This window comes from Macaca thibetana, chromosome 6 (assembly GCF_024542745.1).
Source record: "Macaca thibetana thibetana isolate TM-01 chromosome 6, ASM2454274v1, whole genome shotgun sequence".
Taxonomy (NCBI): Eukaryota; Metazoa; Chordata; class Mammalia; order Primates; family Cercopithecidae; genus Macaca; species Macaca thibetana.
In genome coordinates, this window is record NC_065583.1 from 114539429 (window position 1) to 114554251 (window position 14823).

At 35.8% G+C, this 14823-nt stretch overlaps 1 protein-coding gene across 1 annotated transcript in view; it reads left to right on the top strand.

Moving 5' to 3' along the window:
* The window catches only part of ADAMTS6 (ADAM metallopeptidase with thrombospondin type 1 motif 6), a 321212-nt gene that overhangs the window by 255398 nt on the left and 50991 nt on the right, over nt 1-14823 (top strand). Inside the window, exons 18-19 of the mRNA XM_050793724.1 lie at nt 4366-4529; nt 4926-5064. Coding sequence (XP_050649681.1) covers nt 4366-4529; nt 4926-5064 — 303 coding nt within the window. The remainder of the gene's footprint in view (nt 1-4365; nt 4530-4925; nt 5065-14823) is intronic.

A 14823-nucleotide genomic window follows, 5' to 3' on the forward strand; every position in this document is an offset into this window, starting at 1 on the left:
GTCTAACAATCATTGCATTTTTAAATTATAGTCTTTAGTTTGGTGGGGGGTTGGGGTCGGCAACTATTTCTGTTAAGGGTCAGACAGTAAATCTTATCGTCTCTGTTACAACTATTCACTTCTACCATTGCCCTGTGTAGGCAGACATAGGTAATAAATAAATGGGTGTGACTGTGTTCCAATAGAACTTTATCTACAAAAACAGGAGGTGGGTCGTAAGTTTGGTGACTTCTTGTTTAGATCATTTATATTTAATGTAATTATCAATATCGTTGGGTTTAAGCCTACTATCTTGCTGTTTTTCTGTTTGTCCTGGGTGTTTTTTTCCCTTTTATTCTCCCTTCATGTCTTCTTTTAGATTAACCATGGGTTTTATTGTATTCCATTTAATCTCTACTAAATAGCTTATTAGCTATACTTCTTTGCTCTGTTTAATTAGTGGTTGCTTTAGGATTTACAAAATGCATTTTTAATTTATCATAATACATTTCCAAATAATATTGCACCATTTTGTAAGGTCATAGAATATTATCAGGAATATAGAGAAACGTTTGAAAATGATAAAATGCTCAATATATCAAGAAGATGTAACAATCATAAATGCCTACACACCTAAAACATAGTTTCAAAATAAATGAAGCAAAAATCTTACAAACTATTGGGTTGGTGCAAAAGTAATCGCGGCTTTTGCCATTAATAAGAACAGTAAACAAATCCACAATTCTAATGGGAGATATCAACATAATTCTTTCCGTAATTCTTCAACAAGAAGGCAGCAAGTAAGAATATAAAAAACATGAAAAAACTATCCAACCAAAGGATAGTTACATCCTTTAATTTAATGAACATTAATGGTATACTAACCCAAAAATAGCAGAATATGCATTCTTCTCAAGTGCACATTTCCAAATAATATTGCACCATATAGTGTAAGGCCCTTGCAACAATTTACTTCCATTGTCCCATTCCATTCTCTGTGCTGTTTTTTTTTAATACTTTTTACTTCTTTATATGTTATAAATCCCACAATATATGGTTATTATTTTTGTTTCAAAGAGCCAATTATCTTTAAAAACAATTTTTAAACAAGCAAAATTATTTTGCATTTACCCACATATTTACCATTATTCCTTTCTTTGTATAGATCTCAGTTGCCATCTGTTACAAATATGTGTGTATATACATGTGATGTCATCATGTTTCTTCTCATTATATTTATGTTTTCATTTAAAGTTCTTGAATATAATAGCTACTTGAAAATTATTTTCTGCTAATTCCATAATTTTTGTTATTTCTGGGTCTGTTTCTTTGGCTTTGCCTTCTTCCTGTTTGAATCACATTCTCCTCCTTTTCCACATTGGTAGTAATTTCTCATTGGATGTTGTACATTGTGAATGTTTCTTTGTTCAGAGCCTGGATTTTGATTTATTTCTTTAAAGGGTATTAAGTAACTTGTAGATAGGCTTGATCCTTTTGATGCTTGCTTTTGAGCTTTGTTTGGGTAAATCCAGAATATTCTTTATTCTAGACCTTGCTCAGCTCTGCTACAAAAGTATGATTCTTCTTGGGTGTCTATTGAATGGCCTGGTGATTGAAATGCAGTAGTTCTGCTTACTGCTCCACAGTAGTTTTTTTGCCTGACTTTATGTAATTTTATCCTATGCATATGCAGATCAATATTCAGCCACAGATTTTCTCCCTCCGCTCTTGTTCTCTGGTCCTGCATATTCCAGCTATGTCAGCCTTCCCAGTTTCTGACCTCTCTTCACGTGGTGAGATCACCATGTTCTGCTTGGGTTCTCCACCTAAAGAAAGTGTCTCCAAGCAGAAAGTTGTGGAGATCATGGTCTCTGCACAGTCCTGTTCAATGCGTGAGAACAGCTGATTCACATATTTTGTGAGTTTTCTGATTATTTACAATGGGAGGGCAAGTCTAATACCAGTTATTTCAACATGAAAGTGAGTAGAAGTTCTATTTATTTGATGTTTAATCCTTTGAGATGGTTTTAGTCTCTCCAGAAACCCTTAGTGAGACCTAAATGAGTTTTTATTTTAGTTAAAATACCATTCCCTTTCTCTGAAAGCTTTTAAAAATAAGGGTACATCCAGAGTGTGTCTTGAGACAGAACACCAGTATCATCAGCCTCTTCTTTTATTTAAGAAGACTCCTTTATTTTTACACCATAATTCTGAATTATTTTCTGCATCAATAATACTCAAAAGAAAAAGATTTCTAGCCTCAGCTTTTGCCCTCTCTGGTAATTCTCTTTTCATAATGCCACATCATCTTCCTTTAGTCATTCTTACTTAATGCCTCTTAAATGGTTGGCATTTTTCTGAGCTACATTATGGCACCATTAGTTATATATTCCTAACAGCCAAGAGGTGTTAGAATTCCTTCATTTAGTAGTTGTATTAAAAAAACAAAAAAAAACAAAAAACAAAAAACCAAAAAAAACCAAGGAAGTGAGAGCTCAACCTGAAGGAGAATTCAAACGTGCTTAGTTGTTTTTATCTTTATTTTTACTATTTCATATATGACAGTCTCAGATGTCCTTATAAAACCAAATGTTTTAAACTAGACAGAAAACCACTGCAAGTGAGAGTTGAAAATAAAAATTTTTAAGTTCGGGAAAAGTTCAAGGCCAGGTAGTTCTTCTATTTGCTTGTTCCTGTCTCAAAAGGTTAATTAGATTTATTTTTTGGCAGTTAAATGAATCTTGAAAACATATCTGAAGTTAAGAAACTACAAATATTTTTGCCAGGCAAATGGGGGTTGGGAGATGACAATGGTCTGTAGTATGAAGGACAAGAGCTGGAGGTCTAGAGAGTCAGAGACTCTGCACCATGACCCTTTAGTCCTTTTGGCCTACTTGTTTATCTGGACTGATGAATCACAGTTTTTGCAATCAGCTAGCATACTAACAAAATATTAAACTGACATGTTTATTTATTTCTTGTTTGTTTATAGGAGTTTTTGTATGTTAGTACTAAAAATACTTTTTCAGCCACATGTACTTTTAAACTGTGTGTGTGTGTGTGTGTGTGTGTGTATTGTTCTTTTAAGAGATTTTTTTTTAAAGTATGCATGTTTATCTATTAACATTTTTTCTGAGTTTTTTGTCATGCTTAGAAAAACTTTTCATACCCTAATATTATGAGAAAAAAAAGTTCTATATTTTCTCCTGACATTTTAAGATTTAAGTATTTTTATATTTAAATATTTACCCATCTGGCATTTATCCTTTCTCTCTTTTTTTAACTTTGTTTTTATTGAGGTGAAATTAACATTACATAAAATTAACCATTTGAAGTGAACAATTAAGTGGCGTTTAGAACATTCCAAAACATTTACATCACCCCAGAAAAAAAACCATATCCATTAAGCAGATTACTCCCCATCCTCCCCATTCTCCCCATTCCCCATCCCCTGGCAACTGCCCATCTGCATTCTGTCTCTGTGGCTTTTTACCTACTCTGGATATTTTATATAAATGAAAGCATACTATATGTGATCTTTTCTGTCTGGTCTCTTCCACTTAATGTTTTTGAGGTTCATCACATTACAGCTTGTTATCAATACTTCATTACTTGTTATGGCTGAATAACATTCTATTACATTATAATACCACTGTTTGTTTGTTTATTCATCCATTGATGAACATTTGGGTTGTTTTGATTTGGGGCTATTGGAAATAGTACTACTACGAATATGTGTGTCCAAGTATTTGAGTACCTGTTTTCAATTCTTCTGGATGTGTGCCTAGGAGTTGAATTGTGGCATTTATTCTTATATAAAGAATGAAATATAAATTCAGCATTTTTTTTTTGCCAAAAGAATAGTCTTTTGCCTTACCGCCATTTCTTGTTATCTTTCCTTTACTAATTTAAGATACGTCCTTTATCATAAACAAAATTCCAAATGTACTTGGGTATATTTCTTAAATCTGTTTGATTTGTGTTCTGTTGATCAGTCTGTGTCCAGGTGCAACAGGTCATCCCCACCCCATATCCATTTAATTACTATTTCAATATTTGGAAAGGAAAGCCTGCTCCCCACCCTCATGTTAACTCTCATCTCTAGTTATTCCTTTTCTCATAATTTTCCTTGCTAATTCCACATGTTTATTCCTCCAGGTTAACCTTTCATTGCTTTCTATTAATGACATTATAAATACTTAAGTAATATCTTCTTACCATTCACATGAAAAATCACCATTTTAATTTGTACTTAAGAATATGGTCAAGAGTCATATCTCTAAGTGGAAATCGACATTCATTGTATACTTTATTGCAGTAATTAATCAGTGACACTTTGGTAAATGAAGTTTCACATTTTTAGGTGAATTGTGGTTTGTTTTCTAGCTTTAAAATCTGAAGGAGATGATTACTATATTAATGGTGCCTGGACTATTGACTGGCCTAGGAAATTTGATGTCGCTGGAACAGCTTTTCACTACAAGAGACCAACTGATGAACCAGAATCCTTGGAAGCTCTAGGTCCTACCTCAGAAAATCTCATCATCATGGTAAATGCGTCTTTGCCATTGTATTTCTTCTGTTTGTAATTCCTCCTTGTGAGGTAGGAAGGGGCAGGTTTTACTATCTCTGTTTTACAGGTGATGAAATTAAGGTAAATAAAGGTAAAATGATTTACCGAAGGGTGTTAGAACTGTACAAAGTTAAGGCCATCGTGCTCTTGCTTGAATAGAATTTTTATAACCAAACAAGACAGATGAAAGCAATGGCTCCAAAATACCCATGAAAATGGGAAGCGAAAATTTGATATAAATGCATGTGTTTTATATTATCTTAAATTTCCTATAAGACTTGTTTTGAAATTTTCTTCTTCAAAAGGAATAATAAATATCTGAATGAAGGCTCATTGTATTTTAATTGTCTTCACCAGTTGTTTTCAATGGCAGGTTCTGCTTCAAGAACAGAATTTGGGAATTAGGTATAAGTTCAATGTTCCCATCACTCGAACTGGCAGTGGAGATAATGAAGTTGGCTTTACATGGAATCATCAGCCTTGGTCAGAATGCTCAGCTACTTGTGCTGGAGGTAAGATGCCCACTAGGCAGCCCACCCAGAGGGCAAGATGGAGAACAAAACACATTCGGAGCTATGCTTTGTGTTTGTTAAAAAAGCTAATTGGAAACATTTCTTGCAGGTTTGCTTCAAGCTGTAATTTAGCAAAAGAAACTTTGCTTTAATTATATTATATTATATTTGTTTTCAACCTCATGTAATTTGTGCAGATTTGTTGGTAAAATACATCTTGGCACAATGAGTGTCTCTGCTGGTGCTTCTCCCAAGACTGTCTTGAAGGTGGGCTGTTTGCCTTTCGTGAACACATTCTTGGTAAAGAACATCAAAAGTTTTAAAAAAGAAAATGAGCAAGAATCAGACATCACAGATGCAACTTCTTGTAATGGGAGATGAGAATGTACGGCTATGTGCTTGTTGTGTGTGTTTGCGTGCCTGTGTGTTTGCCACAATCCTATTCAAACTCCCTTCTCCTGCCATCAAAGTTAAGGGACTGTATACTGGGATACTACAATAATTACTGGTATCTGGGTTCTGGGTTAATGGTGTATACTGACCCCATTACAGTCCCTCAGAGGTAGCTGCTAGGCGGTGGTTGGTGATGTGTTGGTTGTCCCATGTGCGTTTTTCATGGGTGCCTTTTCCCTACAATTTACTCTATTCCTAATCCTCCTCCCTCTAGTGGCCACCAATGCAATTCTTTACCTCTGGCTGGGAGAGCAGGACAGTTGGCTTCCTTCAAAGCCAACACCCTTGGTGCTGCATGGACTGGTGAGTAGAAGTGCTGTGCAAGCAGCATCTTCCTTCTCTCTGGAGACTAAATGCATCGCCTCCACCGTACACCTTGATCCTGATAGGCAAGGAAACAAACCTGTCCTTCAGGCCTAGGCTGGACTATATCACCTCACCATTCCAGAAGCAAATATTAAATTTTAAATAGTGATATTTAGAATGGGCAAAATTAAAATAAAGTAAATCACTCAATATATTACCTATACTCCTTTTTTAAACTATGCAGAAATATATGCTTTTTATGTAGACTTCATCCTGTCTTATATTTGCATCTTCTGATTTTCAAGTCTTAAATTGGAGAGGTTATTTTTAGAGAAATAATTATCATACAATCTAGTCAGTATTTTTATTTTATTACTTATTACTATTTTTTTTTTTTTTTTTGAGATAGATTTTTGCTCTGTTGCCCAAGCTGGAGTGCAGTGGCACAATCATGGTTCACTGCAACCTCAACCTCCGGGGCTCAAGTGATCCTCCCACCTCAGCCTTCTGAGTAGCTAGGACCACCGGAGCACGCCACCACGACCTGGCTAATTTTTAAAATTTTTGTAAAGATAGGATCTCACTGTGTTGCCTAGGCTTCTCTTGAACTTCTGGCCTCAAGCATTCCTCCTGCCTCAGTGTCCCAAAATGCTGGGATTACAGGCATGGGCCATCACTCCCAGCCTAATTCAGTATTTTTAATCTCATACAGAATTAAAGCAATGATTAACTACAACTCCAATTTCAATATAAAGTCTATACAACATGAAAAAAACAAAAAAGATGAATAATATATTGATGTTCTCTACTGTGTAAAGTATCATGAAACATGGTTATGTATAATTTGTGACATATTTTAAAAGATCTCTAGTTCCCATCCATTTTATGTGTAAAATGGCTGGTGATTTGTAATGTAAAGTTTTTAAAGCCATAGGGCATTACCACTTTTAAATAAATAAATATGTGCAACTAATTGATCAAGTATATGCCATTGCATTATTTTTTAGTGGCATTTATACGTGTATCTTTCTTTTATCCAGTTCAATTCTTTTTATTCTATAAATTAACTTTTCCCTTTGCATATTCCAACAAAAAGTCTTCTAGAACAGTACGTACATAATTCAGGCCCTGAGGCAAGGTGGAATGAACTTATTAAAGAAGAATTAAAATAATTTAAAGTTTAGGAAATCTAATAAGGATAGTCTAAAGTTGAGGTGGATTAGCTTGTAGAAAAGAAAGCTAAGGGGATGCGTATTAGTATGCGACAGAAGGTTGAATGGAAATTCTTAGAGCCGGTTCGTCTTTGTACTGAAATTGCTATATTTGGGGATGGTTTAGACACAGTCTTGTCTGAGACCAAGAAGGGATTAAATGAATTCTCAATGTTCCTTCAATCCTACGATTTTATTTGTTCAGAAAGGAGATAGTCCAACAAAAAAACAAAGAAGGAGAAGAGGAAAAAGGCCATGAGAACTGAATTTGGAAGAAAAAAATATAATTTTGTTGAAGTAGGAAAGTAAAAAGTCTAGATGAGTGTCATTTTTTCCCATAACACTTGTATTGAGAAATAGAAGTGATTTCTTGTGGTAGGGGGTTAAAAAAAAAAAAGACAGGGAGAGAGAAAAGCCTCTGGAAGGGAGAGCTTTCTCTTCCTTGTTATTTATCCTTCTTTCCGTGATCTGGAACTACTGGTCTTAGATACTGGAGGTGGTTCTGGGAACTCACATTAGGCTTGGTTGTGGGTGATTATGAGCATTCTTGAGGCTCTTGCCTTCTTCAGATGAAGGGCATGGTGTGAAGAGCTGCCATTTGTTTTGGTAAGTGGTTCTTAAAGTCTGCCCCCCATCCCCAGCAGCATCAATATCATTTAGAAACTTGTTAGAAATGCTAATTTGAGTGCCCCATTTCAGACCTACTGAACAGAAACTCTTCAAGTGGAGCCGATTAATCTGTGTTTTAACAAGCCCTGCAGGTGATTTGGATGCTCGCTCAAATTTGTGTACCACTGGTCTTGGCTGACAGAGAAACCAAATCCAGTGTTCTAGACACATGGAATCCATGTCCTCATCACTGAAGTCTGTGCATCTTTGTAGACTCATTTTGCCCCTAGAACAATATCCAAAACATAGTAGGTACCCAATAAATGCACTTTATTGAGCACCTTACTGAGGCCAACGGTGGCCTCCCAAAGTGCTAGATGAGTGAATGAGTAAAAGGAATTAATTTTGGCAATTATATATTTGTGTTTGTCCTTTCTAATGTGGGAGATGAAAGTTTAGAGTTGCTACTTTTCTTATAGAGTGGGGCAAAGCTTTGCCAAGGAGAAAACAGTATGATTTTAATTAGCATAGGTAAGTAAAACCCAGCTCCTCTCTTTTTTACTTTGTTTTTTGTTTTGTTTTGAGTTTTTTTGTTTTTTGAGACAGTCTCACTCTGTCGCCCAGGCTGGAGCGCAGTGGTGCGATCTTGGCTCACTGCAACCTCTGCCTCCCGGGTTTAAGCGACTATCCCACCTCAGCCTCCCAAGTAGCTCGGACTACAGGTGCACACCACCACGCCTGGCTAATTTTTGTATTTTTGGTAGAGACGGAGTTTCACCATGTTGGCCAGGTGGTCTTGAACTCCTGACCTCAAGTGATCCACCTGCGTCAGCCTCCCAAAGTGCTAGGATTACAGGCGTGAGTCACCACACCTAGCCATCTTGCTTACTTTGAATAGGTGGAAAATATTTCCTAGGATATAGAGTGCAGGAATCAATTATTGAAGTTGCTCTTCTTACACATACCCTCACTTTTAACCCCAGGTTCTTTAAATATAGGAAGCTTATGATTGAGGGAAGTGAAGTCCCTTTAGGGTTTAGGAACTTTGACCCAAGAAAAAGCCAGAGTCATCTTCTCCTTAATGAAATTTCATTTTATAGTTAAGAAACCTTTCAAGAAGAAGTCATTTCTACCTAGCTTTCACTCAGAAACTAAGGATTAATTCTAAAGTCAGTTTTTTTGTTTTTTATTTTTTGTTTGTTTGTTTGTTTGTTTGTTGCTGTCAATAAGTCTATTGTCTATATAAGGGACATTTTGGGATGGTTCCACCTCATCCTTTTAACTTCTTTCTTGGGCTTCTTCTCATAGACTGGATTCTCTCCTATGGCAGCATGAGCTTTCTTACACATCTTCCCCATCATGTCTGGAGTTATGCTGTTCTTTATGTATTGAGAGAACTGTTTCTTGTAAGCATCTTCATCTTCCTCCATTAAGTAGCACATGTAATCTGAAATAGTCTGGCCCATGATGTGCTTCTGGTGTATTTCTACATTAAATTATTTGCTTCCAGAATCATAACCAGGGAATTGTTTGGTACTGTGAGGGATAGAGAAGCCTCCGTCCACAGCTCCCTTCAGGGTACCAAAAACTTTATTGCCAGTGGTAGTTCTGGCAAGGCCTGCATCCAAATAGCAGATAAAGGCACCCTTTTGAACATCAGTGCTTTCCACATTATACATTCATCTTCAATCACCTCAGCTTAGCCTTCATAGATCTTATCCATGCCAAACCTATTGAAAAGCCTGAGCCCGCAGCAGGCCAATATAATACACTGCAGCATCATTTGTCAGGCCAATCTTCACACCATATTTTGGCAGTTCATGTGCATATGCTGTGCAAACTATCACATCCCCTTCTATATGGGGATAAGCAATCTGACAAATGGTATCTCTGTTTGTTACATGAACTATCAACCTATATTTGGGTGTGTGTGTGTTTTATTTATTTATTGTCCACCGTTTAACAGAGACCTGCAGGCGCAGCAGTGCTAGATGGGGAAAAGGGATAAAGTCAGTTCTTAACTGGGATACTCCATGTTCATCTCTCCAAGGAGGTGCTGCGTGTCTTGAGGCTGTCAAAATTCTTTTAAGTGGCAAAGAGAAAACAAGAAATATCTCAAGGAACTTTTGGTGGCAGTCTCACAAGATCTTTCAGTGTTCTCACTTGTTATTGTCCTGCATGTGTTTTATTAATATCCAGACCTTTGGGCTTTAATTGAGTTTGAGAGCAATAATGATAGCTTGATCTTATGAGATCTTTTTTTTTTTTTTTTTTTGAGACGGAGTCTTGCTCTGTCGCCGAGACTGGAGTGCAGTGGCCGGATCTCGGCTCACTGCAAGCTCCGCCTCCCGGGTTTACGCCATTCTCCTGCCTCAGCCTCCCGAGTAGCTGGGACTACAGGCACCCGCCACCTCGCCCGGCTATTTTTTTGTATTTTTTACTAGAGACGGGGTTTCACCGGGTTAGCCAGGATGGTCTCGATCTCCTGACCTCGTGATCCGCCCGTCTCGGCCTCCCAAAGTGCTGGGATTACAGGCTTGAGCCACCGCGCCCGGCCGATCTTATGAGATCTTTTAAGATAAGGAGCTTGAAACTTTCTGTTGCTTAGCAGATCCAGTGACAAATCTAATGCTACAGGAAACATTGGTGATTCAGTCCAAGTAATGGTCTTTTCTCTGAGTCAGTGATGAAACACTTCCTTTGCCTCAAAAGGAACATTGAGATGCTATGGGGTGTTGTCTTCAGGATACGTGTGATTTTTGAGATACAGCTGCAACTCTTCCTCAGAGAGAAATCCAAGCCCAAAATCATGACTATTTCCAGAACCATTGCTACTAGAATTTGTTTCTGTATTCCTTACCCAAACTTATTTTGTACTTTGTAATGTACTGACTCCCAAATTTATATGCTACCATTGGATTAGTGATTATAATCAGGTGCTAATTAAAAAATCTTGGCTGTGTAAGGAAAGTTGTATTGTTTTGAAATACAAAGCTGTAGCAGATTTTTAAAAGTAGTAATTTATGCCAGTATACTTATGCACTGTGACTTCTAAAGTTTCAAATAACAAATATTGTATATTCATCCTTTGATTTTATTCATACGTATTCTGTTTTTACTGATGTTTGGCTAGATGTGTGGTTCTCAAATTTAAGCACACATCAGAGTTACCTGAAGGACTTGTTAGGACACAGATTGCTATGTTCTACCAACAATTTCTGATTCAGTAGTCTAGGGGAAGCTTTAAGAATTTACATTTCTAAGTTTCCACGTGTTGCTGGTGCCACTGGCTCAGGAACTATACTTTGAGGCTCCAGGGTAGACACTTAGATTTCCTAAAGTAAATGCCCACTAAACAGACTGACAAGTCTTTTAGGTAATAATCCATATTTTAGTTGTAACCACAGTATCACTAATCTTTTTTGGTGACAGGTGGTTCTACTGCTCAGCTATGTAATAATAAAATTGTAAAGTTTAAAACATTTTCTGGTACTGTATTTCATTTGATCATCCTCAGTAGCTACATAAGATAGGCATTGAAATTATTAGTCATAATTTATAGATAGAATTCAAGTAATTTGCTGAAATCAAGACCTAGCAATTTAGTCTCTAGTGACCTTTTTAATTTAGTAATGCAGTATTCTCTTGTAATAAAAAGAGCTTTTTCACCAGTTGGCCACCTCAGTAGGGAAACATGATATATCCCCACCCATAAAGATCTCCTTCACTAGCTTGAAATTTCATTTTTTTCAAATGCTTTCCCTAGAGCAATGATTCTTAACTTTGGCTGCACAGTGGAATACCCAAGGAGAACTTTAAAGAATGATGATAGTTTGTCCCCACCCCCAGAGAGTCTTCTTTAATTGGCTGGGGGTATGGCCTGGGCATCACATTTTGAAAAGTTCCATAGGTAATTCTAATGTACAGCCAAGGTTGAGAAATACTGCTTTTGAAACTGATTAAAAGTTTTACTGCTTTTGAAACTGATTAAAAGTTTTAGTCTTCAAAAAATTAACATTCAGATGCAAATACCTCTGGGAGCATTACTAACACATATCTCTGTTTTTAAGTGGCTACTAGTTGAATTCTAAGGTTATGAGACTTAGGAATGGGTATCTGGGATGGGAAAGTAGAGAGGAGCATCAGAGAAGGGAATGAAAGAAGGGATAGCAGCATGCTACTTAATTTCATAATTTTGTTTAATATGGCCATTGGCCTTGGGCATGCCTATATATTTACAGTCTTCCTTCACTTGATGGATCATATAAACATCCAATTAATGTAATAAATGCTTTTAAAACTGACTGAAATTGTGCTAAACAAATTTCTGTTTATTAGAATAAACAGAAATTTATTCTAATTTCAAGTTTATCTGATACTTAACAGAGCTAAAATGAGTAGATGGTTGGGTATTCAACCAACTTTAATTTAGATGCACAAGTCAGAATAGAAGAGGCATATGGCCCCTGTTTGAACTCAGTTATTATGAACACTGATACAATTTGTTTTCTTTTAAATTACAGTTCTAATCAGAGAAGGCCTTCTATTTTTTAGGAAATTACTTTCTTTAAGGGAATGAATCTTTGCGGAATGCAGCAATATTCATGATAATTTTCTACCCTACTTTTCTGGGTGTGTTCTCATTTCCTTCTGTTCATACCATTCTCATTTCACTCCCATCCCCTCTTCTTACTTAATATTATACAATGCTTAGGCTTTAAAGTGAAATCTTCCAAAGCCCATTAACCGATAATTGATGCTGTAGTGTTGTATTTAACTTTGTACCTGTTCTGTTAGAAAATAAACCTTAAGAATACTTTATTTTCAGTACAAATAAATATCAGAAATACATATGATATTTTATATTTATTACAATTTTATATTTATGCTCTAAATATACAGTCTTTGTCCTGCATTGGCTCTATTGACACTCCTGATTACTTTCTCCAAATATTTTTCTAGATTTTTCTTTCTTCTTCTTTGTATAGAAGTATGAAAATTGCATACCAAAGAACTTAATTTGGTCAAGTTTCTGCTAATACACAAAAGCATCTCTCTGCTAAACATTGCTTTGCAGCTCTTTGGAGGAAGAGATAACGCTATGCTTAGATTAATGAGGAGTTAGGAAGGAGACAGGTTTACTGTTAGAGATATTTTTTATTTTGTTTGAAGATCAAAGAGCACAGATTTTATTTTACATATACTATATGGTTATACAGGAATGTTTCTGATCAGTCATCATTGACTATTTAAAATGCTATTATTACTTTTTCTTTTACATTTACATAGTCTAATTTTATTTGTGTGTTTGATGCGTCTTTTATTATACTTTTTCTTCCCTGAATGTCATTTTGAGCCTAATTTATGAGTCTGTGTGTGTGTATATTTGTATGTGCGTGTGTGTGTGTGTGAGAGAGAGAGAGAGAGAGAGAGAGAACAGCATATAAACATAGAAGATATTTACGTCTTTCTTTTTTTGAGCTAGGACAAATTCTTTTTATTTTACTTTTTGAATCTGTGCCTGATTCTTTTTTTTTTTTTTTTTTTTTTTTTTTTTTGAGACGAAGTCTGGCTCTGTTGCCCAGGCTGGAGTGCAGTGGCACGATCATGGCTCACTGCAACCTCCACCTTCCTGGTTCAAGCAATTCCCCTGCCTCAGCCTCCCGAGTAGCTGGAATTACAGGCACATGCCACCATGCCTGGCTGATTTTTTTGTATTTTTAGTAGAGACGGGGTTTCACATGTTGGCCAGACTGGTCTCAAACTCCTGACCTCAGGCAATCCACCCGCCTCAGCCTCCCCAAGTCATCTGGATTCTTATACATGTTGTGGCTGGTTTCGACTCTTTGAGATTTTTAAGATGATTTATATGATTTCCAACTACTATTTTGAATTTTCCTGATGTGGGACCGTGTTTTTCAAAGTGTACGAAGGTGCCCAAGGGCACTGCAGAACATTGTACATTTTCAGGGGAAACATAGCTATATTGATCTTACAGCATACAAATCATTATAAATAAGTTATTTGGAACTAACTACTAAGTAAGACTCTTAGTCATTTTTTTCTGTCTTGGGGATGTTATTTTAAAAATTGGAGATACTAAGGATACTGTGAACTGAAAAAGTTTGAGAACCCCTAATTTAGGGTAAAATGAGTATTATTAAATTTGGATTAAAAATGTCACCTAACTTCCTTTCATTAGATGTTGAATTTCATTTCAGAAGAGAAAATAAATGCATATAAGCTGCTCATTATTCAGGACCCTGGTGATGTTTGGAATTTAAAACTGGAGACTCTTCTGTACTTCTAGCTAAGAGACTAGAGGTTTTGCATAATATGTAAATTTCTCTCTCATATCTATATTCCTTCTGATGTGTCCTCCTGAATATGTTTCCTTTCTCCATCTCTGTTAGTTTGGGGTAAGAATGGTGGGTGATTAAAGCAAAGGAAAAAAAAGAAAGGAAGGAAAGAAGGAACTATATATTTAAAGGAGAAATTGTTAGCAACTTCTTTCCTGACAGCTAACAATTTTATGTGATAACCTATACTATTGCATTTATTAATAACACAATTTTGAGATTACTTTTAACAAATCTATCATGCCTTGGCCCCTTTAAAAAGTTGGATATTTCTACATTGTTTCTTGGAAACGTTTGTTCCTATTATATATTTTATTGTTTTCAGGAATGATACAACACAAGCATAATGTAGACTTAAAAGTATAGTAAGTCCATTCTAAAATGACAGTTTTTAAATTATTTTAAAAAATAATTATTAGAAAATATGTAGTACAGTCTTTAGGACAGTACTAATAGCTGACTAAAAGAGAACAGCTCTCAAAATACCAGATAAAACAGAGACAAATGCTTTACATTTTCACAGATGTCCTTTTAATTTTTTGTCAATTCTAAGATGTCTAACACATTTAATATCACTAAGAGGTTAATTCACATTATTATTGAACTAACAGAATGTGCTTCAAACAAACAAGGGTTTTGAGACTTACGTTTTACAGACATAATAACAAAAATAATGACTAACACTTGTATTGCAGCTTATAAAGGACACATTCACTGTACCTTTCACAGAAACTCAAAGCAGAGGAGCCCCAAATGGAGCATAGGAAAACAAAGTCCAGTTGTTTTTTTTCAAGATTCAAAATAGACTTGGTTGAAATTAA